This window comes from Macaca mulatta, chromosome 1 (genome assembly GCF_049350105.2).
Source record: "Macaca mulatta isolate MMU2019108-1 chromosome 1, T2T-MMU8v2.0, whole genome shotgun sequence".
Taxonomy (NCBI): domain Eukaryota; kingdom Metazoa; phylum Chordata; class Mammalia; order Primates; family Cercopithecidae; genus Macaca; species Macaca mulatta.
In genome coordinates, this window is record NC_133406.1 from 124,282,643 (window position 1) to 124,309,419 (window position 26,777).

Here is a 26,777-nt window from a genome sequence, read left to right on the forward strand (position 1 = left end):
TCAACAACAGGTAAGGCTGGCTAGGCCATGGTGCAGACATACACACAGGCGGACACACACACACATACTCTCACACACTCAGACACACAGGAGAGTGGCTTCCAGGAAGGAGTGGTCAAGGGATTTTGGGAGAGCTAACTAGCATGGCAACCAGAACTGAGAGCTGGCAAGGGTCCCAGAGGCCCCCTGTTGTACCAGGCATTTACCCCATTAACTGGATCATAGGGTCCAAGGATGGGGCCAGGATGCCAACAGACACATGGGTAGCTCAAGGGGACCAGGCAAAGGAAAGGGGAGTATTTCTACATTTTAACAACCAACACCAGTGCCTTCCAGCTGACCATGAGATCTGCCCCCACCCAGGGTTTCTCTTCACCAGACCATCTACCCTCAGATCCTTTAACTCTGGCTGGCTCAGAAGGACCAGAAACGTCTCTCTGGCCAGCAAAGCCCCCTTGAAAGTAAGGCTTCCTGACCACACTAGGCGGTACTATCTGTGTTTTACATTGTACAGGCAAGGTGCTCCATATGGTCTACACACAGGACTGGACTTAAAAATGAGCTATGGGTCAGGCACGGTGGTTCATGCCTGTAATCCCAGCACTCTGGGAGGCCAAGGTGGGTGGATCACCTGAGGCCAAGAGTTCAAGAGCAGCCTGGTCAACACAGTGAAACACCTTCTCTACTAAAATTCCAAAAAAATAATTAGCCAGGCATGGTGGTGGGCGCCTGTAATCCCAGCTACTTGGGAGCTGAGGCAGAAGAATTGCTTGAACCCAGAAGGCAGAGGTTGCAGTAAACCGAGATTGTGCCACTGCACTCCAGCCTGGGCCACAAAACAAGACTCTGTCTCAAAAAAAAAAAAAAGAACTATGGATGCTATATATGAATTGTTACATTTCTCTGTGTTAATTTTTGCACATTTAATAAAGAGAGATTAAAGATTTAATTCACTTTTTAAAAGGACAACATAATCAATATATTGTTCTTTTGGAGCTTGTATCTTTTCATCTAACTAGTTTGGAAAGATTCACACTTCTCCCATGTGTAGTAAGAGGAAAGGAATGTGTTCTCATAGAATATTCTCCTTTGATACATTAAAACCTTTAACTTTTCAATTTACTGGAAAGTTATTTGAAAATATGGCTGATATTTAAATCAGCAAGACAAAAAGAGTAGCTCCATCTGGACAAAAAGAGACATTTATTTAGTGATTGGAACAGCCTGTTGTTACCTCTGAGGCAATGGAGGTGAAGCTGCTGCTGAAATGCACATGCTTATGGATCTCACTGCCGTTGGCTGTCAGGAGCCAGTCCCCAAAGGCCTGGTCTTCACCAGCTGACTGGTTACCGTGGCTCTGATTTGGCAGGAGCTCTGCCAGGTCCCAGTGGTATGATGGCGTGGCCCCAACCAGTGCAATGAGGATGGCCTCCGTGGCAACGTAGAGCTGAAAGAGCAAACACACAGAACCAAACACTGCAGACATTTGCCATCAATGTTGAAGACACTTAGCAGGCTTGCAAACCTTGAAAGATCAGTTTCTTGCTTTTGTATTTTTATGAGCTACAGATATAAGCCACATCAGAAACAAAGGAGAAAAACATAAAAAAGAACCTTTATGATCTACCACAAACAGAATCATTGGCAATCCCACTTGTAAAATGCTTTATACTTTTTCAGAGGGTTTTCTTTCTTTTGAGATATTTCTGATGCTAAAGACACTGTTTATATGCTTATATGGTTCAAAAGCAGAAGGGCAGGGAAAACATTATTTGCTCTGATTTAAAAGAGTAACATTCCAGCTATTATCTCTTCAACACCATATCTTCAGATCAGATAAGCATTCACTAGGGGGCTAGGAGTATCTTGGCCTTGGATTCATGATCTAAACAAGAGACTTTCTGTAGTATAATTGTCTCAGAAAACAATATATATTATATTGTTTTACTAAAGCAGGTAAGCATAGTATGCACTAGAGTAGGCACTATTTTAAAATATGATATACAGCTCATAATAAGATTTTAAGAAATTCAAAGTCCCAGCTATAGATACTCATTTTGTAATGTTGAGTTGTACTTAGTCTTGGTTTGATCTAGCCATAGTTGTCCTCCTGCAAAGAAAATATATTTCACGCATTCATTCAAGAAATATACTTCACACGTTCATTCAAGAAATATTTATTAAACACATATGCCATTGTCACTAATTGTTCTGGGCTTTACAGCTACTTGCAATTGGGTTTATGTCAAGCCCTATTGCAACCTTTTTGTGCTATGGATTTTCAGTATTAACTCCCATTGTTGGATGATTATTTCAAGTTTAACATTTATTAAGAAAACACATAATCAGTCTGCTCCAGAGCAAGACAATCTAAAGAAACTATCCCTATTAACTTAGAACTTGATGTCTTAAGATACCTTTAATCATCACTGCTGCAGTCCCAGCATTTTGGGAGGCTGAGGCAGGTGGATCACTTGAGGTCAGGAGTTAGAGACCAGCCTGGCCAACATGGTGAAACCCCATCTCTACTAAAAATACATAAATTTTCCAGGTGTGGTGGCGGGCACCTGTAATTCCAGCTACTCGGGAGGCTCAGGCAGGAGAATCGCTTGAACCCAGGAGGTGGAAGTTGCAGTGAGCTGAGATCACACCACTGCACTCCAGTCTGGGTGACAGAGTGAGACAAAAAACAAAAAACAAAAAAACAGATGTGATGTTTCCATTCTGGGTAAGGCTGAGAGGATCTAAGGCATTCTCAATCTACTTTGAGTCCATCGACGATGGCACTCTCTGGAGAGGTACAAAGCTGCCATGGGTCAGGATGCTGGGTGATTTCTTATACACTGCAAGGGAAAGTAAGTTCCTAGACCGGCTCCTATTTGCATACTATTACAGAAGTTTTCAAATAGGAGGTAATCAGCTTATAAATATAAAAACCTTAATAATTATATGAACAGACAGATTACACATTTAGCAGCAGCTATAATTACAAAGCCACTTACACCCATTTAGGAACTGCCCCTGATTATTATAATCTGCTGAAATTTAATTGATGGGTATAAAGCAATGAAAAACATGGGGCAAGGGAACTCGGGAGGAGAGGACTCAAAACACACATTCTAGTGAATGTACAGCCTTCAATTAGGAAAGCAAACTAGTTATGTTTTCTAAATGTACTCTTTCCTACCTTTGTTCACACCATTCGCTTCACCTGGAAGGCACTTTCTCCTGCTGCAAATGTTTGAACTTTCCCCATCCTCCAAGATGCAACACAGATATCACCTCCTCCATGAAGCCTTCCTTACTGTCTTGCTTGTATCTCCAACCCCTCCAGAAGTCCTCTCCTGTTTCTTGCTGCTCACTCCTAAAGCTCCATCTAGACTTTTGAGAGCATGAACCATTTCCTTCACTGTATTATATTTATGTATTTGCTTGTCTTATTTTGTCTGATTGAAATATACTCTCCTTAAAGGCAGGATCTATGTCTGATTCACCTTTGGTCTTCCAAAGCAAATAACCCAGGGCCTACACACTCAACAGGTGAATGAATAAATGACCAGGATGGAATACCAATAACAGCACATGCCTTTATAATGCTAATTATGTGCCAGGCACTATTCAAAGTTTCTTTTGAATATATGTTAACATATCATTTTTTTTTTTTTTTTGAGACTGAGTTTCGCTCTTGTCACCCAGGCTAGAGTGTAATGGTGCGATCTTGGCTCACTGCAATCTCTGCCTCCCAGATTCAAGCGATTCTCCTGCCTCAGCCTCCTGAGTAGCTGGGATTACAGGTACCTGCCAACACGCCCAGCTAATTTTTGTATTTTTAGTAGAGATGGGGTTTCACCATGTTGGCCAGGTTGTTCTTGAACTCCTGACCTCCAGTGATCCACCCGCCTCAGCCTACCAAAGTGCTGGGATTACAGGCGTGAGCCACCATGCCTGGCCAACATATATTTTTATCTGGATTGTTCTAGGATAAGCAATCTTCTAGGTAGAAGAAGAAATGCTCCAAAGGGTCCTCTAATCTGAGGCATCGTCCATTATGAAGGATACCATTCTCAATAAAGCCAGTTTGGAGAAAACAACTCAAAAACAAAGTGATGTTGCTATATACCCTTATTCATAATATAGGGAATAGTGAAATCTACCTAAGCAGTATTATCTGTATTCATCAGTATTAACCAGTTTTCTTTCTAGCAACCTGCAGGCAGAATAAGCACTTTCCACTTCTCTCATCTTCTCTGTTCTCCTCCCACTCTTCACAATGTCTTCCTCATCCACCTCCTATGCATGCACACACACCCACACAAACACACACACACACACATACATCCAAGGCCCTCACAGAACACACATGTCCACAGCTTTATGCCACCAGAAGAGTCAGAAACTTGCAACTCTTCTATGCAGTGCCAGCCTCAATAAAACGGTGTTAGCCTTTTTGTCTCCTCCAGTACCCATGGTCATGCTTACTTTTGCTAACCATAAGGGAGACAGAAGAAGCAGGCAGTAATGATACTGTTTCATAAATGCTATGAAAGGGGTACTGTGAGAAATTATGTCAGAGAGGCAATGCTTAAACACTGCATTCAGATTAATACTGGTCCTCGGCCAGGTGCGGTGACTCATACCTGTAATCCCAGGACTGTTGGAGGTCAAGGTGGGTGGATCATTTGAGGTCAGGAGTTTGAGACCAGCCTAACCAACATGATGAAACCCTGTCTCTACCAAAAATACAAAAAAAAAAAAAAAAAAAAGTAGCTGGGCATGGTGGCACATGCCTGTAGTCCCAGCTACTTGGGAGGCTAAGGCAGAAGAACTGCTTGAACCCGGGAGGTGGAGGTTGCAGTGAGCTGAGATTGCACCAGTGCACTCCAGCCTGGGTGACAGAGCGAGCCCCCCCACAAAAAACAAACAAACAAACAAAAAACAACTAGGTCCTCTATTCTACAGTCACTTACAGGGTCATACGGTCATAGAAAGTCAAAGATGGCTTAGCATTAACTAGCCATGGGGATGCATCACCTACACACAGAATATGGGGGTGGTTCTCTTTGGTTTGCTATCTTTGGCTATAACAAATTCACACAGCTCACATCCTATTCCTTTCCCCTAAAAAAACAAAAATATTCTCTCATTCTTCTCTCTACTATTATCTACAACTACCATGGACACATTCACCCACATAGTTTTGCCTAATAAAATTGCACCCATCAGCAGATGGGCCTTAAAGCCACAAAGAGCAACCACCATCCATTGTCTACCAGAGTGAGAATAACAACATCTCAAATAAATCATTATCTTCTCTAGCTCTACCTCTAGGGAAGGAGAACAAGTGCCACAGATGGCTGGATTTTTTCCCCCCTTTCAATGTAATTATAATTAGAAAAATGACTAAAATGCACTAGGGTATTGAAATTTTTAAAGTTTCAAGAAGTGAAGGTTTTAAAAGTAATTTTATATTAACACCATTATGAGCTCTTACAATACTTCTCAGGAAACCAAAAAAGTCTCCTATAAATTGTCTCATCACAATACCTTGTGCTATGAAGTCATGGTTCAGTATGATGTTTATTTTTTAAGTAGGAAAAATGAGACACAGAACGATTAAGTAAACTGTTCAATTTATATATAACACTAATTGCAAAAGCAGGATGAGAACAAGAACCACTTAACTTTGGGGCAAGAGCTTTTTTCGGAGAAAATAGAGGGAGGAGGGAAATCAAAGATTATTTTATTGTTGCCATTACCTTTTTTTTTTTTTTTTTTTTTGAGACAGAGTCTCACTCTGTCGCTGAGGCTGGAGTGCAGTGGCCGGATCTCCGCCTACCAGGTTTACGCCATTCTCCTGCCTCAGCCTCCCGAGTAGCTGGGACTACAGGCGCCCGCCACCTCGCCCGGCTATTTTTTTTTTTTTTTTGTATTTTTTTAGTAGAGACGGGGTTTCACCGTGTTAGCCAGGATGGTCTCGATCTCCTGACCTCGTGATCCGCCCATCTCGGCCTCCCAAAGTGCTGGGATTACAGGCTTGAGCCACCGCGCCCGGCCACCTTTAGTTTTTTTTAATGCATTTAGTACTCAGTTACCTAACCAACTCAATCCAAAGCATTACATAAGCCAGACCTTAATCATGAAGACAGGATTATATGCCCATTGTCCAGCACAGAGTGGGTATTCAATCAATATTTGTTGGCTGACTTACTAATACTAGCTATTTTTTGTGTGTAAAATTTGAGACACACTAACACACCCGGAGTAACTGGTGCCTCTAAATACTGTTTTTTCCCCATTTTAATCTGTCTACATTATGACACCAGATCAATCTCCCTGAAACTCCTCCTGAAACTCTTCCAGTCAAAACATATTAATGGATAAATAATAAGTTTTCTAGCATTCCAGATCCTCCACCACATGGTCCAGGTGCTAACTAATCTGCATTCAAGCTTCCTCTACCAGCCTATTCAATTCCCCCAACATGACTTATTCATTGTGTGGTGTGAAGGCAGTAGAATCTGTTATCCCGAGTCTGAATCCCAGCTCTAATTAAACCTTGAGCAAATCCAAACCTCTCTAAGTTTCGTTTTCTTCCAGTTAAGACCAGACACTAATGGTACATCTTTATCCAAGTAATTAATATCGAATTAACCTATCTTCAGTGTCAAGTGCGATTCTTCCATAGTCAACAGTGAATGGCACAGCACTGTACAAATAGTATACAATAGTGCTTCCTAAATTTAATGTGACTCCCTAAGTCTGGGTGGGGCTAAGAGTCTGCATTTCCAACAAGCTGCAACAACCAACAACCACACTCTGTGTAGCAAGGGCATAAGTTATTCCCTCTTCCACACTTATTCCAATTTTATGTTTTTCTACCTGAAATGACCTTCCCATTTCTCCCTAAATCCAAGCTTCAAAGTTCAGCTCAAGTTCAGATATCTCTCTGACGGCTTCAACAAATCACTCTAGACTACACCATCTCCTCTCTTAATTCCTAAAGCATTAGTTGGCTGTACTATTTACTGGGGAAATACTGCTTTGTATCATTATATAATGTGTAGATATAGTTCAACTCTAACTTTCAATGATGTGTCATCTCCTGAAGGAAAGAAACTCTAACTTATACTGCTATTTCCCTCTAAAGAACCCAACACACTGCTATATACATAAAAGTCTATCTCATATATATAACATATATAGTCTATCAAATACATTTTTTTAACTAACTCCTTGCATAATGGTATAACCAAAAAAAAAAAAAAGATGAAAAACAACTAGTAACTCTGTTACCTAATTTTTGTTCCAATCACTAATTAAGACTAGGCCAGGTGCAGTGGCTCATGCCTATAATCCCAGCACTTTAGAGAGCCAAGGCAGGAGGATCACTTGAGTCCAGGAGTTCAAGACCACCCTGGGCAACATAGTAAGACTCCACCTCGATTTAAAAATAAATTAAAAAAAAAATTCTGGACAAATTATTTAATCTGCATCTGTTTCTCTCTCGCTCTCTTTTTTTTTTTTTATTTTTTTTTTTTTCAGATGGAGTCTCACTCTGTCACCCAGACTGGAGTACAGTGGTGCAATCTTGGCTCACTACAACCTCTGCCTCCCAAGTTCAAGCAATTCTCTGCCTCAGCCTCCCAAGCAGTTGGGATTACAGACGCCCATCACCACAGCCAGCTAATTTTTGTATTTTTAGTAGAGACAGGGTTTCACCATCTTGGCCAGACTAGTCTTGAACTCCTGACCTCGTGATCCACCTGCCTCAGCCTCCCAAAGTGCTGGGATTACAGGCGCGAGCCATCGCCCAGCCTTCTCTCTCTTTTTCAAGTAAAATGGTAACACTACCAGCTAACCATCCCTTCTTCTTCAATGGTTTAATTTTTAAAAAACAAACTTGTAACAAGCACCAGAACTTTGCAACACAGTATGTTATACACCTCAGATGATAAAATGGATAAAAAGTAGTCCTTTCCTTCAAGGCACATACATTCAAGTGAGGACAACAAACAGTCATGTGTCAATACATCACTCAACAACTGGGATACGTTCTGAGAAATGTGTCGTTAGGCAAGTCCATCATTGTGCAAACATCAGAGTGCACTTACCCAAACCTATCTATAACCTCCCACACACCTAGGCTATATGGCATAGCCTATTCCTCCTAGGCTACAAATCTGTAAGGCATGTTACTGTACTGAATATTGTTGGCAACTACAACACAGTGGTGAATATTTGTATTTCTAAACATACCTAACATAGAAAATACACAATTAAAGATTTTCAAAATGGTACACCTGTATGGGACACTTACCATGAATGGAGCCTGCAGGACTGGAAGTTGCCCTGTGTGAATCAGTGAATGAGGAGTGAATGGATGTGAAGGCCTAGGACACTACTGTAGACTTTATAAACAATGTACAATTAGGCTACATTCATTTTTTAAATTATTTCTTCAATAATAATTAAACTTACTGTAGCTTTTCTACATTTTAAACTTAAAATTTTTTTAACTTTTGACTCTTGTAGTAACACAGCTAAAAACACAAACACATTATATAGCTGTACAAAAATATTTTTTCTTTATATCCTTATTCTATAAGCTTATTTCTATTTTTTTTAAATTTTTTGAACTTATTTGTTAAAACCTAAGACACACACACATTAGCCTAGACCTACGCAGAGTCAAGATCAATACCACTGTCTCTACCTCCACATCTTGTCCCAATGGAAGGTCTTCAGGAAAACAACATCTGAAGACATGGAACCCTCATCGCCTATCACACCATGCCTTCTTCTGGACTGTCTCCCGAAGAATCTGCCTGACGCTGGTTTACAGTTAACTTTTTTTTTTTTTAAATAGGTAGGAGGAGTACACTCTAAAATAACAATTAAAAACATAGCATAGGAAATACTAGGCGATAGGAATTTTTCAGCTCCATTATGCTTTTATGGGCCCAGTGTTGCATACGCTGTCATTGACAGAAACATCGTTATGTGGTGCATGACTGTATATCCAAAGCTATGAATGCAAGGAGGACTGTGAGGAATGCTGTATTAGCCATAGTGGAAATGAAGTTCATGAGAGCACAAAGAATGGAGATGTGAATTCCACCTAGGAGAATCAGGAAAAGGTTGTTAATGTGATACTTGAGCAGGTAGTAAAGGCTGCTAAGGAGTTAATGAAAACAGAACTCAGGAAAAGAAATTATTTGGTAAAAGCAATAGCCTGATCAGAGTCAGGAAAGTAAAGAATATATCTTTACATAACTGGGAAGAATTATATGGCTAGCTCAGCTTTTCCCTAACTTCAGTCATCTGAGTACCCCTTGCAAGTTTTCACATGCCCATTTTCTGTCTGCTACTATTTACTCAATAGTCTTCTTTAAAATCAATTCAAATGTTTTAATTTCAGTAAATTAACATAAAATAGAATTTTATATCAATACAGACATCACTTGGCAGGTGGAACTACAAAAATATGCACAATGTTAGAACGTCAAGTGTTAGCTAGTATGTTTTTATTTAAGGTGGGCCACAAGAGATATTTTCAGGCTAGATTTAGGAGAGGGGTGAAAGTGAAGGAGCAGCTGTTTTTGCATTTTATGCCCAGGCTGGGGCAGGTGCCTTCGTGCCTCACACAGCTTACCACTTATGTGCTCGTCCACCTCATTGGCGTGGCACAGTCACGAAGCTGCAACCGCTCCACCTTCCCGTGGATCCTCCTTCAGCTGCTCTGACTCCTTGCCCAGGTACATGTTTAATTCTATGAGGAAAGGCAGCCACTTCATCAAGGTTGGAGGCAGGGAGAATGACACAGATTCCAGTCACTTCTGATGGGCTCCAGATCATATCTTCCTTTCTTGACCGCCTGCCCTGCAGACTTCAAGCTCCAACATCACACACAAAGACAACAGCCTTACAGAGACTGCTGTACCAGCTCCCGCAACAGTATACAGTCAAATCTCCATAATGAATGATGCATCGATTATACATATATAACCCTACATAAACACACATACACACACATGCACACACACACACATCTCCATCCTAGGGATCCTGCTTCTCCAGTAGAACTATGACTGACACAACATTAAACAAATATGGCAAAATATCTGCATTTATTAAATCTGGAAGTAAGTACATGTGTGTTTGTGCTATTACTCTGTATTTTTCCATCAGAAATGTCTCATAATTTTAAAAGAAGTTTTAAAAGAAAATGAATAAATACAATAAAACAGAATAATGTTAAGTTCCAACTAGATAATGTTTGAAGCTCCTCTAATTCTTTCATTCTAGCTCATTCCCTTTGTTAAAACAGAAATATATGGAAATGTTTTTAGAAGTGCTAACAGCAAATGAGACTTTCTCCTTAGATAAACAGGACTAAAGAAGGCTTGAGAAGGGCATAACTCTCTCACTTTATTAATAGTTAATGGTATTTAATACAATTTCCATATATCTACCATGCAGGGTATTCTGCAGAGAATGCAGAAAGAGAGGATGAGAAATAACTGATGGATTACACAGAATCAAAAATAAAAGTGAAAAGATATCCCTAGAAAGAGGGCAGAAACATGTCTTCCTCTTGGACATGTTCCCTAACAGAGAAGGTATTTAAGATAGGTGAGGATGAAAACAATTTTTGAAGTAAAAGGAAACGATGTTTAGAAAATTTACACCAACTAACCTCTATTTTATCCATGAAGTTGGGACAAAAAGCATCTAGGTAGAACTAGACGAATGGAGTCAGGAGAAGTCTGGTCTTGAGAAGAGTGATAAACAATCATCTGGCGAGAAGTAAAGGTCAGAACAGAAGAAAGAACCAATACCATGGGCTGTGTGGGTTTGTGAACTTGAAAAAGAGGAAGCATAACATATGCAACACAAGAGAACGGAATAGCAAATTACAGTATGGCCATATATTGAAATACCATGTTACAGCCACTAAAAAATACATAGCTATTCCTTTATGTGCATAACAAGGCATTCACAACATTGCTGAGAGACAAAAATCCACTTACAATACACATTTCTGCAAAAAAGATGGATATACAGTATTTATATAATAAAGAGTCAGGAAGGCTATACACCAAAATGTGAGCATGCTTTACTTTAGGGTGTTAGAATCACTAGTGCTTTGTATTAATTTCTATATTTTCTCTTTTTTCTACAATCACCATATGCCATTTGTTGAGTACTGTATCATGTCCGATGAAGGCAGATATCAGTTCATATGAGTGTTTGGTCAAAGAAGTCAGAGAGGAGAGTCCTGAGCTGTGAGCATCTTTGGATTTGAGAGTCTTTTTCTTCTAAGGCAACTTCTACCTGTGGTGATGAACTAAGCCAGTATTCTGAAACCTAGGGTCAACACTGCCACAAGGCCAATTAATTGCCGGGCATTGGGAAACTCTGAGAAATCCTAAACTTGCAAAACAAATTAAACTTTCGTGATCCAGTCATTTCCAAGCGCACAGTAGAGACTGAGGGGTCATTTGTCTAATAACAATTGCCTAATAATGCCATCTTGCAGCAGAGTAGCACAGCATTCAAGCCTAGTGTTCTTTCTGCCATATTCACATTGCCCGTCTTCGTGACTTTAATGACTTTTTTTGTGCTATCTTGGGAAATAATACCTTCACTGTCAAGGCACAAGTCAAACAGCCATGGATGGCCTTGGAAGGCATTCGGCGGGGGGGTTGGGTGCTGCAGAGGCATCAGGCTAGTTGCTTCCCATGGAATGTCCTAATTCTTGAGACATCCAGGCCCAAAGGAGCTCCTTAACCCTTCTGGAGGCCCCTGTATCTCTACAACCTCCCTGGATGAAAATCTGTCTGACAGATCAGCAACTTTATCTGCTTTACACTAGGGGGCAGTGTCTGTCTATGGACAACAACAGTTTTCCTGAGGGTGTGGGGGCCAGTGTGGCTTTGGTTTCTTTGATCAAACTACTGTTTGTCTCTTTGCCCCACCCACCTAAACTGGTGAAAGGCAAAAGTTCCCAGATCACCATAAACCCTCAGGAGACCCAACCTCCAGGCCACTGTGTGAGGGCTGATAGAAATAAAATTTGACAGTAGGAGCAGCATAAAACTTGCTCAAACTGGCAGAGAGCCCTGGTAAATGGCCACATGTTTTGGAGTCATGAGAGGGTCTTACTAAGACCATAGGTTCTCACCATGGCTGAAACCTCAGTGATGGTGAGAACACCCTGGGGATGACAGCTGGTCTTTATAACTGAACAAGGGCTTCACTAATGCTTACGGTGTGAACTTCATCACTTGCTTATGCCAGGGAGGTTAGAAGAACCAGCTATGATCTCAGTCATATCTCACCAAACCTAAGAATTTCTCGTGGAGGGAGGGACATGGTGCCACGTATAAGCAGACAGGGGAGGTAAGTTGTGATAGCATTCTACATGAAGTTTAACAAAACAGGCTGAATAAAACTCACTCTACCCCACCCTCCTGTGCTTAAAGGACCACAATTCACAGCCATAATTGATCAAAGGAATATTGATTTTAAAAAAAGAATGAACCGTTATTCTCATACAGCAAACTATAGTATTCTCTCCTAGATATGCATATCTTCTTCCCTTTACCATCTTTTCACTTAAAAATATTTAATATGGAAAAGCAAAAACCAAGATTCGTGAAACTACTATCACAATCAACAAATGATAACAGATGCAATCTCCTTTGTACCCTCCCCTAAGCCCACCCCTTCCCTTCCTTCCCAAGAGGCAACCAATCTCATGAATTGGGTGTGGATCTTTCTACTCCATGTTCTTATATTTCTACACTGTTTATATATATTTATGAAACAAATATAGTATTGGTTTGTGTGTTTTTAAAATTTGTATTAAGAATATGTGTCACATGGTATGTACTGTTCTGCTTTTTTTCACTTAACATTGTGTTTTAGAAATTCCTCCATACAGTCGTATACAGATCTAGTTCATTTATTTCAGATGTTGTATTCTATTAGATTTATACCACATCTTATCCAGTCCTGTTTTGAAAGTCAGGTGGTTCTAACTTTTGTTATAATAGACAGTGTTGCAGTAAACATCTTACACATATCTCCCTATGCACATGCTCAAGGGACGATGTAGTATATGTACCTACGAGTTCAATGCTAGGTTTTAATTCTACTAGATGGTGCCAACTTGTTCTCTAAATGGGGTAGAGTTTCTGTTTCTCATTTCATCACACTCGTACTGTTAGATTGTTTAATGTTTGCTAATATGGTAAGTGTGAAATGGTATTTCATAGCCATTTTAATATGCCTGGCCCAGATGACCACTGAACTTAAAACATCTTTTCATGTGTTAACCATTACAGTTTCCTCTTCTGCAATCATTCCACTTTCTAAAATGCCGTGAAAAGCTATTTATTGCATGGATAATGTTAATGTACTGGTCATTCCAGGATCTAAAAAATAAGGTTATTAAGAGTTTATATAAAAATAATGCATTCTTGAACACCAGAATCTAAGATGAGATTCATAGCACAGCATCACAATTTTGCTGGCGAATGCTTGTTATAGATTACATGTTCCTGATAGTAAATGGGGGTTTTAAATTCTGCACAAATTATACTACAATGTATGATTCATGATTTTGAGGAAAATGACAAAGCAGGAGCCTCTGGCTTAGAACAAAGAAGTAAGGTCCATTTTCATTTCACGTCTAAAGAAATCAAGAAACAATGAATTGTATTTCAACCTTCCTCCTCCAGAGAGCCTAGACAACAAGCAAACACATACACAAACACAAAATAGTGATGATGGCAGCAACTCGGAATGACCATCAGAAGAGAAACAGTAATACACTAAATAGAATTATTCCTATTTAAATATCACGGCTAGCTCTGATCCTAGGAACAGCAAGTACATTTTGATAGTAAGAATGTTTCTAACTGTAAAGCTTATTGCTTATTCATAAATCAACCATTTTTACATAGGCAATCTTTTTCCCTTCACTTTTTGTTTACGTACATTAATACCACATATCACCATTTTCAGGGCATTTGCATCTTATGCTGAGGAAAAATCTGCAAAATCTGCATCTGTTCTTTAGTTATCTCCTAGTTGAACGCTATTGAGATTCCAAAAATTATGTTTGCGAGGAGTATGAAGGCAAGTCTCCTAGTCAAAGGAAACTGGATAGTGAGGTAACTTTTAATGATGTACATGATGGTACCAATAATTCAAGAAAACAGTTAACCAAAAACCCTTTAGAATTGGCATTGCCATGTGGTTTTGTCCTCCTAGTTTGAACATGGATGTGTTTGGAGTAAACGGAAAATCATTTTTAAAAATAATAATAATGGTCCCAGAAGAAGGAAAATGTTAAAAGGCCTGTAAAGTTTCCACCTCTGTCCTTCTGGTTTTGTGCCTCTCAACTGGCGTTAATCATTACCAAATAGCAGATAGGGAGAAGGCTCCCACTGGAGCAGAGGCTCCCTCTCTCTGGTCTTCTTGCTGTGTTGTTGGTCTGCCCCTTGCTTGGGCAATGGTACAAAAACTCCTTTGATTTTAAAAGCAGACAAACCCCCTTTCATTTAAGGTAACTGTGTAAAAAGGGCTTCTTACTCTGCTGGGGGAAGCAAAACCTCACCCCCAAGAATGATGAAATCACCTGTGATACAACTGAGCAATGGGACTCCACAGTACTCCTACCCCACAGACCAGCTGCCCTAACCCAAAACATCTCCAACAACAGACCTGGTAGAGAGGTCTTTAGGGATATCCACTCTCATACCCAGGATAGCCCTGCGTGGCTCTACAACCACCTGGATCGTGTATCTCAACGGGGTAACTGAGTCCTTAAAAACATGTAGCATGTGAAGGATTCACTTTTGCCTAGGCTGGCATCTCCTCCACCGGTATAGGCACAGCTACAGGGCATCTCCCCACCCACAGCTACGAGACAAACAACCAGTCACTCATCCCCAACACTCTGAGACCTGGTCCTTGTACAGCAAATACTGACCATAAATCAGCCAAGGTCTAGTGAACAGTCATGGACATGGGTTTGGAACTTTTTGATAGCAAACTGTAACTGGGTCAACCATAAATAAGTCAGAGAAACTTAACATGTCCTAAACCCAGAACACTGGCCTTTTTAGAACCTCACTCCACTGAAGACAAACTTACTCCAAGTTAGTGGATACTTGGCTAGGCAAATAAGAAAATGATAACAGGAAGTGAAGGGTAGGGATAGAGAATTGGGGAACTGGGATTGTTCAAGAAAGGAATTAGGTTCCTGGAATTCATGGCCGGAACAGAAAATGGGTTTTCTCAAAGAAAGTTATAAATAAAGATCAGGCATCATGGTTGCAATTCTACTTTCTCTGTATTAAATACTCTTATCTAGCTTGAACGTTTTTTCTCCCTGGGGAAAGCTTGTTTAAAGCTAGAACAACGAGCTTAAAAGAAGTTCAGAATACTGCATATTCGTCAGCTGGGAACTGTTCTGCTAGACAAAGAACTGACTCCATCATTTGAACCGTTCGTTTCTGGCTGATGATGAAATCAACTGAACTTCCAAACATTTTAATCAAGAAGTCAACCCCTTCCTTCCCCCATCTTCCTGTTGAACCACTGCCATATGCAAGCTTTAAGCAACTTGTGGACTGGTGGCTATCTCCATGACCACTCTGCACTTCCTGCAGAATAACTATCATCACATGTTAACTAAATTACTTAACTGTCTGCCTGCCCTACCCGCAGCCACTGGAATGCAAGCTCCGGAAGGCAGTGAATGATTTGTCCACCATGGCATCCCTATGTTCAGCACATCCTAGCCCGTATTAAACGTGTTGACTGAAGGAAAGAGTAAAATGGCTGGCTCACAGCAAATACTAAGAAAGGATTTGTGAATGAAATGCCTTTGGCATATTGAGAGAAGCGGACTAATGTCAAATGAGCCATTTAAGTTGGTGAAGGACTAACCCTTGCCTGGCGCAGTTAATCTGTAGTGACCTTTCGCATATGGAATCGATATTTTCAGGCTGGGGTGTACAGCAGGTTCTCAGAATTCTTTATAATGAAGAAGTGATTCCATTTGATAACCACACATGGTAGATGGCACTATTCGGCTTACAGGAGTCTCAGCCCAAGGCTGGCGCAGGGCCGAACGAGCCAGCAGAACTTAAATCAGAGGGAAATAAATTCTAGGCTTTGAAAGCCCCTGGAAGAGTAAGTCCCCTCAAGCCCAGGAAAAGAGGAAGAGGATACCCAGCGCAGAGGGAGGCGATCCTAGACACAACCTTTTGTCCGCAGGTTATCAAGACTGTGTCTTAGATTCCAAGGTGACAGTGCCACAGGTAGGGTAACAATTCCCTTCATATTTGCAGCATGTTACAGGCAACAGCGTAGGGCAGGTAACACAATTTTGCATCCCTCTTTAACCAGCATAGCAGCTGAGGAACCTCCCCCAACACGCTCCTTCCAGCACTCAAGGCGGCGGGGTGGAGGGCCCGGCTGAACCCAAGAGACTCTGAGGCCGGCCGGCGACCTTGACGCTGCGGGCCGGGCCCAGGCCACCGCGCGGCGCCTCGCCCCTGCCCCACCCCGACGCTCGCCACACCTCGGTGTTTGCAGAGCCTCGGCTTCGGCCCCGGCGGTCCGGGAGCGGACGCCTAGCCCTGGGCCGGGCGGCCCTGAAGAGGGAAGTGCGGCTGCGGGGCCGCGGGGACTTACCTGCAGCAGCACGGCCAGCAGGAAGCACAAGTACATCTGGTAGATGCCCATCTCCCCCACCGCCTGGAACGCCTCCTCCACCTCCATGGCGGGCCGCGCGCAGGAACCCCGCCACCCCGCCGCCCGCTCAGGCGCGGCCCTCCCGCCCGGCGCGGCAACCCCTGGGCGCCCGGCACCGGCTCTGACCCGCCGGGGCGGGGACGGGAGCGCGGGCGGCGGGGCCGGGGCGGGCCGGGGCGGGGCGCCTGCGCGGATGGCGGGGCTGTCAGGCTCCAGCGGTGGACGCGGGGTGGGGAGCGGAGCCGGGAGCGGAGCCGGGCGACGCGGGGCGAGGGGCGAGGAGGGCGTTCGAGATCCGGGACTGGATGCCCTGGACCCGGGCCTCTGGACTTCCTGTTTAAAAAAAAAAAATGGTGTTTTGGTGTGTGTTTTGTTTTGAGAGGGATCGCTGTATTCCCTCTAAAGTGAGGAAAGAGGAAGTGGGCCGGGCTGAGGGCCTGAGAAGAAACGCCCGGACCGCGTCCTCGTGTGACTCAGGGCTCTGCCTACAGGGGACCCCGCAGCTGGCCGGCGGCCTTGCGGCCCTCAGCGATGCCTGTCCTTTTGCCCAAACCAGTTTAATGCAGGGGCTCGGGGAGCCCTAGAGCCTTCAGGGAAAAGTGCTGTCTGTGCAGCATTTCTTTCCAGTCCTACTCTGTGCTAGCCATGGGTTAAGTACACTGGTAGGTAAGCAAATTCTTGTAAAACCGCCGGATACATTTGCTTATAGAAGTACGCACGAGGCACAAAGGAAGTGCAAAAGACGAAAGATTAATCTGTGGGGCAGCAGGTGATGCCTGCCAAGGTATTTAAAGGATAAATGGCAGTTTGTCAGGTGGAAGTTAAAAAAAAAAAAAGGGTGGCAGGGCCAAGGGACGCTGGTGTCCCCTCATGGGGGACGCGTTAGTCCCCTCATGCCCACACTCCCTAACCTCATTTTCTTTTTTGTTTATTATGTGTTGTCTTTTTTAACAGCTGCATAGTATTCCATTGTCTAGACCATGACTCCTAGTTTAACATTGAATAGAAATGGCGACCAACTAATGTCCTTGACCTGCCGGCATCCTTCTTATGCTTCCAAAAATTTCCGTTAATTGTGATGTCTGTTGCAGCGTATTGGTAGCTAGGCTTTACTGGTCAACTGCTTTCTTATTTTAGCAATTAAATGAATGCTCACTGTAACTGAATTTATCAGTGGGTTGGAAACTGTAAACTATAAACTCAAAGATTTTTTCCTCTCTTAAGGAAACGTTTTCTGTGTAGGTACTACTAATAGTTAAAAAGTTTCCTTCTTTGGCTGTTTCCTACGAATCCTCATTGTTAACAAATGCTGAAGTTTGACAAGTGCTTTTTGCATTTATTGACATGATCCTATTGTTTTTCTTCTTGAATCTGATAATGGGTACATTATGGTAATAGTTTTTTTGATATTGAACTTTACTGGAATAAATCCTATTAATACTTGCTCATGATATTGCTATTTATTGCCAAATTTAATTTGCTAGTATTTTGTCTAGGGACTTTACATCTGTGACTAGCGAACTAGGCCTATAATTTTCTTTTCTTCCTGATGCTCATGTCTGGATTTGGCAGTAAGATTTTATAGCGCTTTCATAACATGAGTGTGAGTGTTTGGTAAAACTCTCCAGCAACCATCTAGACTTAGCTTGTTTTGCAGGGGGAGCCTGTTTATTACAGATGTATACATATGGGTCAAGATAGATGTGTATAACTAGATATATTTTTATGGCTTTGTGTTGCTTCTTGAACCTTTTTTTCTAGAAATTATTCTTTTTTATCTAGTTTAGAAATTGTTTTTGGAATAAACTTGTTCACATTGTTCTCTTGGGGTTTTTAAAAATAAGGGTCTAACTGTGTTTAGGTCCCATTTTTCATTCTGAATAGTGTTCATCTTTATTGTTCCAATCTTATCAGTCTTGCCAGAGGTTTGTCTACTTTATTATTTTTTTAAAGAATTAGTTTTGTGAATTATTTTATTTCTTTTTTGTTTCATAGATTATATGAATTCTTTCCTTTTTTTTTTTTTACTTTTGTTACTCTGTAATTCTTTCACTAGCCACATGACTTGAAAGTTTAGCTTCTTTGCTTCTAATGTTTCTTTTTTTTTAAGAATAATTATATGGGGCTGGGCGCAGTGGCTCACGCCTGTAATCCTACCACTTTGGGAGGCCAAGGCAGGCGGATCACCTGAGGTTAGGAGTTCAAGTCCAGCCTGGCAAACATGGTGAAACTCTGTCTCTACTACAAATACAAAAATTAGTGGGACATGGTGGCACAGGCCTATAGTCCCAGGTACTCAGGAGACTGAGGCAGGAGAATCGCTTGAACCTGGGAGGCAGAGGTTGCAGTGAGCCGAGATTGTGCCATTGCACTCCAGCCTGGGCAACAGAGCAAGACTCCATCTCAAAAATAAATAAATAAATAAAGTAATTATATTTAAGGCTGTACTTACCTTTCTATAGGACTTTGCTCCATCTGACAAGTTTTGTCATGTGGTACTTTTGTTGTCTTTACTTTAAAATATTTAATGACATTGTAATTTCCTCTTTAACCAATGAGCTATTTTTAGTGCATTTTTTGTTTCCAATTAAAGTTGCTATTTTTTTTTTTACCATCTTTTTAGTGTTGTTTGTAATTTATATGCTTTGTAGATAGAGATTATATTAAATCTTGGAAATTGTTGTAATTTTCGTGTGACCTAGTATATGTTTTTTCTTTTTTTTTTTTTTTTTTGCAGTGTCTTTCTCTGTCGCCCAGGCTGGAGTGCAGTGACTTGATTACATCTCACTGCAGCCTTAACCTCCCCTGCTCAGATGATCCTTCCACCTCAGCCTCCCAGGTAGACAGAACTATAGGCACACACCACCAAGGCTAATTTTTACTTTTTGTAGAGATGGGTTTTTGCCATATTGTCCAAGTTGATCTCAAACTCCTGACCTCAAGTGATCCACCTGCCTCAGCCTCTTAGGGTGCTGGGATTACAGGTGTAAGTCACCATGCCAAGCCCTGGCCTTTTTTTTTTTTTTTTTAAATGTTCCACGCATATTGAAAATAACATATATTCTCCACTTGTTGTGTGCAAGGTTCTCTATTAATCAAACTTGTTGATCTAATTTTATTCAAGTAGTTATATTATTACTTAATTTTTCTCTGCTGAATATATCAATTTTTAATAAATATATCAAAATTTTCCAAAATTAATATCATTTTTGAGTGTATCAAGTTTTCTGTCTCTGTGTGCTCATAAAGGTACTAATTGAATCTTTTTTTATCATGATGAAATAGCTCTTTTTAGTGCTTTTGGCCTTTTTAATTTTGTCTCATATCAATATTGTTGCATCACCTTTTCTGTTGTTTGTGTTTTCCTTGTAATCTTTTTATTCTTATATCGTCTTTTTACGTTCATCCTTTAAGTTTCTCTCTGCTTAAGGCATGTGTCTTAGCCTATTTTGGCTCCTATAACAAAATACCTTAGATTGGGTAATTCATAAACAGTATAAATTGATTGCTCACATTTCTGGGGGCTGGGCAGTCTAAAATCAAGGCACCAGTAGATTTGGTATCTAATGAAGGACTGCTCTCTGCTTCAAAGATGTCACCTTCTTGTCACATCCTTACAGCAGGAGGACAAGAGAGCTCTCCGGAGTCTTTTATGAGGGCACTAATCCCATTCATGAGGATGGAGCCCTCATGATTTAATCACTTCTCAAGGGCCCTACCTCTTAATACTATCACATTTGATATTAGGTTCCAACAGTAATTTAGGGGGACACTGCTGTCATTTGAATGTTTCCCCGCCAAAATTCAGATGCTCTCAATGCACGAGTATTGGGAGGTGTGTAGTGACCCTCGCCAGTGAGAATTGAAGTGGGGACTGCTCCTAGCAAAGCAACCAGGCAGGGTTGTCCTGTTGGGTTTTAGACTTACTGAGGACCTGTTACCCCTTTCTTCTTTCCTATTTCTCCCTTTTGGAATAGCAGTGTCTATCCTATGCCTGTACACTATTGTGTTTTGGAAGCACATAACTTGTTTGATTTCATAGGTTTACAGCTGGGGAGGAATTTGTCTCAGGATGAACCATGCATTGGTTCCCATATCTCTTAACTTTATACTTTATAAAGTTGGTGCTGGAATGAGTTCAGATTTTGGGCGCTATTGACATGAAATATTTTTATGTGACATACATTTGGGTGAGGGGGGCAGGGGTAGAATGCTATCGTTTGAATATGTTCCTCTCCAGAATTCAGATGTTTCCAATGCAACAGTATTGGGAAGTGTGGCCTTTGGGAAGTAAATTACTCATGAGGGTTCTGCCCTCATAAATGGGATTAGGTGCCTGTATAAAATGGCATGACAAGGGAATTTGTCGCGTTTGCCCTTCCACCTTCTGCCATGTGAGGATATAATATTCCTCCTCTTTGGACAGTGCAGCCCCCACCAGACAAAAAACCTGCTAGCACCTTAGTCTTAGGCTTCCCAGCCTCTAGAACTGTGATAAATAAATTTATTTTCTTTGTAAATTACCAAGTCAGTGATACTCGGTCAGAGTAGCACAAACAGACTAAGACAGACACTAACGTTCAGACCATAGCAGCATGTTTATGAAAGGAGGACTTCTTTTTTCCATCCAATTTGATAGTGTCTGTCTTTTATTTTATTTTTATTTTTATTTTTTATTTATTTATTGTTTTGAGACGGAGTCTCACTCTGTTACCAGGCTGAAGTGCAGTGGCATGATCTCGGCTTACTGCAACCTCCGACTCCCTGGTTCAAGCAATTCTCCTGCCTCAACCTCCTGAGTAGCTGGGATTACAGGCACATGCCACCACGCTCAGCTAATTTTTGTGTTTTTAATAAAGACGGGGTTTCACCATGTTGGCCAGGATGGTCTTGATCTCCTGACCTTATGATCCACCTGCCTTGGCCTCCCAAAGCACTGGGATTACAAGTACGAGCCACTGCACCCGGCCATCTCTGTCTTTTAATAGATGAATTAAATCCATTTATATTTATTGGGAGCGTTATATCAGAAATTCTTTCTACCAACTTATTTTGTTTTCTGTTTATCATCTTCTTTTTCCTTTCTGGCCATCTGTTAGATTGTTAAAGTTATTTTTATACTGCCTCTCTCTCTTTTGCTCTTTTTAAGAGCTACAGATTATTATTATTTTGATAGTTATTCCTACATTTTTAACATCCACAGAACTATGCACTTTTCCAGTGTTTGTAATTATCTAATATATCTCTCTCCTTTTCAAACTGGATAAAAACCTACATAAGATTCCAAGGGTACTACTGTATCTGAGAAAACTTAGAAGGACCTAAAGATGTTGTGTTCTGGAAAACTTTGTTGACCCAAGAAGAGACGATCAGGAAGCCAAAAACACTGACGTAGAAGATTCATGTGAAGTTTTACTTTCATTGTTAAGAAAAATTATCCTAAACTTGGAAATAATAAGAAAGCAAGAAGAGGTGGGTGTGGGTTTTTTGTTTGTTTGTTTGTTTGTTTGTTTTCTTGAGATGGAGCCTCACTCTGTCACCCAGGCTGGAGTGCAGTGGTGCGATCTCAGCTCACTGCAACCTCCGCCTCCCAGGTTCAAGCGATTCTCATGCCTCAACCTCCCAAGTAGCTGGGATTACAGGCACCCACCACCATGCCTGGCTAATTTTTTATTTTTAGTAGAGACCGTGTTGACCAGGCTGGTCTCGAACTCCTGACCTCAGGTGATCTACCTGCCTCGGCCTCCCAAAGTGCTGGGATTACAGGCATGAGCCACTGCGCCCAGCCGTGGGTGTGTTTTTTAATGTAGTACTGGAGCATTGTTTAACCAGTTGGCCCCAGGATTATTTAATTCTATAGGAGAATGTTCCTGCATTTGACTTTACTATTTACTATATTAATAAGAGCTCAGGCACTGTGCAGTGAGTTGTCAACTTATAGATTTTTTTAGTATGTGGTAGAGATGTGATTATGTTCAATAAGAAGGATAATCTATGATTTCATCACCCTGTAGGACATTAACGGGTTTTGTATCTAATCTAGCAATCCTACTCTAGCATTCTTTTTTGTGTGTAAATAATAATTTCTTCAAATGCTCTTAGAACCAGCTTATCCTGCTGGTTCCCTCATCAATTATTGAATGGAATAAAAGCTTTGACATAGATTCATTCTATATTGGTAAGAGAGTCATGTTTTTAACTTTTGAGGGGTTTTTTTTTTTTGACACCATGATGTGTTTGAGTGAAAAATATATATAAATTAATATTTTATATGACATACAATTAATAAATTATTAATTAGATGTTAGATTAGTTCATCTTACTCCCTAAAAGTATATATTTTAAGTGCATCAAAAACTCTTCTATATATTCAGTGTTTATTTACCTTGTATTGGGATCTACATGCCAGAAGTAATTGATGATTGTGAGAACAGAAAGTACAATCTGGGGAGTGTCTGAAATGATGTCGGATGCATTGACAGAGACCAGGAAGGGGCTGGAACTTTTTCCTACAGGTGATGGGAACCACTGAAGTGTTTTAAGTTGGAGTGATGTGAGTTTTAAAAGATGATTTGACAGCAGTGGAAAATGCATATAACACCAGTTAAGACATTATTGTAATGGCCCAAACAGGACCCAATGAGGGCTTAAAACAGAACAATGATAACAGGAATGGAAAAGTGAAGTCAAATTTAAGGTAAAAATCAGCAAAATTGACATTTTGCAGGTGCAAAAAAAGGGAGAAATCATGAACAACTCCCATGTTTAGTCATTGTAGCCATACTTGGAGAGTGGAGGTGCTATTAACTGAGACAGGGAACACAGAAGGTGGATTAGTTTGTGGTGACAGGTTCAGGAGCCTACAATAAGAACAGTGAGACTGACAGGCATTGCTCCTTTAAATGGTCATTGCCCCTTTAAGATTCTGCCCTTCCCCCTTAACCCACCCAGGCCCCTGCTGGATTTCCTTGCCCTAATTTACAGACAGCACCAAAGCTTCTGAGCATGCGCCCAAGGAAGAGCTGGACTAATTAAAGCTCTCCTGAGGTTCAAGGTATTGCATCTGTGCCTCTTAGCAAAGAGTTCCATTTTTGAGAGCATATTTTCTCCAGCTAGCCATTTTTTCTCATTTTTCTTTTTAAATCTTTTTCTTCCACAACTTTATAGTATCTGTATCTTTTTTTTTTTTTTGTATCACTGAAGAATAATTAACATCTGGGTTTTTTTTTTTAATAATAATAAATTAAAATAATGTTTGCAATATAGCATCTATCAAAGATACTGTTTGATCCATGAGAGAAAAAAAGACTAACTTAATTTGATCAGTTACATAAATCTTGGGAGCAAATATAATCAATCATGATCATGTTCTTTTTTTTAATTACAAAACCTGTGCACCTTACTACTGTGTCATGTCTGTTGTTTCATTGGTAATTTGGTGTCCCAGATGGCTACTGAAATTTCATGTGTAAGATAATAGACTTTCTAGATGTCACATATTGTGAGAAATCCTTGGAAATCAGTGTTCTATCCCAGCCTAAATGCACTGCCTTTTTTTAAAAAAAAAAAACCTGAAGAACATTCCTCCCTCTTCATAAGCCTTCTTTCATGCTAAGATAACACTTTACAGTTAGAATGTCACAGCACCATACCTTAATAAAGATAGCTAAAGTACATATACCTCTGTCAACACTAAGTTGATATAAACATAGCAAATATGATGAGAAGAAACAAATCACTAGGGAGTCAGGAGATTTTGTGGGTAGATGCCTGGGGAGAAGGAGCAAAAGACAAAGGGAAGAGAAGCAAAAAGAAAATGGAGTTAGCAGTGAGGTGAACGTCATCTGGTCTTCCAAACCCACAATGGTCATTCAAAAAGATTGTTAAGTGGGTAAAAAACATATTAAAATAGATCTACATTTAATATGGAGAAATTGGCCATTTCCATGTCTCAAACCTTAGCAATAAAACAAAAGAGTATAAATAGAGTTAGGTATAAAATTCAGGAGGTTAAGGTAGAGAGATATGAAATATAAGGAAAATTAACCATTAATTATATTTGAATTTAGATACTGCTTGCTAAGAGTCCAATTTTACATGTTTTCCAAGAGGCACTAAGCTTAGATAATAGTCCATTCATTTAATTCAGCAGATTCGTTTCTGAGTGCCCATATGTAATGAAAACGTCAGTGTTGTTACTGTTTTTGTTGCTGTTACCGATGCTATTTCTTACACGGGAAGAGTTATATAACTAGGGAATACTGAATGACATGATGAATTTGCTATATTCATGGAGTCAATAAATAGAGTGATTCAGTAGAATGGATGAAAAACTTGGCCTATGCAGGGACAAATGCCTCACAGTTTCCCAGGATTAAAATATAGATGCTTATTGGAACTTCCAGAACCACTTCTATTGGTTGAGTATTACACAAGGATGACAATGACCTATATCAAAAATCTCAAAGCCAACTGGGCTTTTTAAATTAAAACCAGCAATTTGCATTGCTTTTATTTTTTTCCATTTTTATTTATTCTTATTTCTGGGTTTTTTTCCCATAAGTTATTGGGGTACAGGTGATATTTGGTTACATAAGTTCTTTAGTCGTAATTTGTGAGATTTTGGTGCACCCATCACCCAAGCAGTATACATTGCACCCCATTTGTAGTCTTCTATCCCTCGACCCCCTCCCACTCTTTTACCCCAAGTCCCCAAAGTCCATTGTATCATTTTTATGCCTTTGCGTCCTCATAGCTTAGCTCCCACATATCAGTGAGAACATACGATGTTTGGTTTTCCATTCCTGAGTTACTTCACTTAGAATAATAGTCTCCAATCTCATCCAGGTTGCTGCAAATGCAGTTAATTCATTTCTTTTTATGGCTCAGTAGTATTACATCATATATATATATACACCACAGTTTCTTTATTCACTCATTGATTGATGGGCATTTGCGCTGGTTCCATGATTTTGCAATTGTGCTGCTATAAACCTGAGGGTGCAAATATCTTTTTCATGTAATGACTCCTTTTCCACTGGGTAGATACCCAGTAGTGGTATTGCTGGATCAAATGGTAGTTCTACTTTTAGTTCTTTAAGGAGTCTCCACACTGTTTTCCATATGTAGGTGGGGATGTACTAGTTTACATCCCCACCAGCAATGTAGAAGTGTTCGCTGATCGCTGCACCCACGCCAACATCTACTGTTTTTTGATTTTTTGATTATGGCCATTCTTGCAGGAGTAAGGTGGTATCACATTGCGGTCTTGATTTGCATTTCCCTGATCATTAGTGATGTTGAACATTTTTTTTTTCTTTTTTTCTTTTTTTTTTTTTGGAGACGGAGTCTTGCTCTGTTGCTCTGTTGCCCAGACTGGAGTGCGGTGGCGTAATCTCAGCTCACTGCAAGCTCTGCCTCCCGGGTTCACCCCATTCTCCTGCCTCAGCCTCCCTAGTAACTGGGACTACAGGTGCCCACCAACACACCCAGCTAATTTTTTTGTGTTTTTAGTAGAAATGGGGTTTCACCATGTTAGCCAGGATGGTCTCGATCTCCTGACCTCATGATCCACCCGCCTCAGCCTCCCAAAGTGCTGGGGAGCATTTTTTCATGTTTGTTGGCCATTTGTATATCTTCTTTTGAGAATTGTCTATTCATGTCCTTAGCCCACTTTTTGATGGGATTGTTTGCTTTTTCCTACTGATTCATTTGAGTTCATTGTAGACTCTGGATATTAGTCCTTTGTCAGATGTACAGATTGTGAAGATTTTCTCCCACTTTGTGGATTGTCTGTTTACTCTGCTGACTGTTCCTTTTGCTGTGCAAAAGATCCTTAGTTTAATTAAGTTTCAACTATTTATCTTTGTTTTTATTGCATTTGCTTTTGGATTCTTGGTCATGAAATCCTTGCCTAAGCTACTGTCTAGAAGGGTTTTTCCAGTATTGTCTTCTAGAATTTTTATAGTTTCAGGTATTAGATTTAAGTCCTTAATCCATCTTGA

General features: G+C 40.6%; 1 protein-coding gene across 3 annotated transcripts in view; it reads right to left on the reverse strand.

The window, feature by feature from the left end:
- The window catches only part of SLC22A15 (solute carrier family 22 member 15), a 91,529-nt gene extending 74,633 nt beyond the window's left edge, over positions 1–16,896 (reverse strand). For 2 of the 3 annotated variants that reach the window (XR_001447499.3, XM_001112207.5), the window contains exons 1-2: positions 16,714–16,896; positions 1,235–1,447 (exon numbers count right to left, since the gene is read on the reverse strand). Coding sequence is in view for 2 of the 3 variants with exons in the window: in XM_001112207.5 (XP_001112207.1) it covers positions 1,235–1,447; positions 16,714–16,800 (300 nt within the window). In the remaining variant the exon portion in view is untranslated. The remainder of the gene's footprint in view (positions 1–1,234; positions 1,448–16,713) is intronic. The other variant, XM_077950483.1, reaches the window with a different exon arrangement.
- Positions 16,897–26,777: the final 9,881 nt, after the last annotated feature.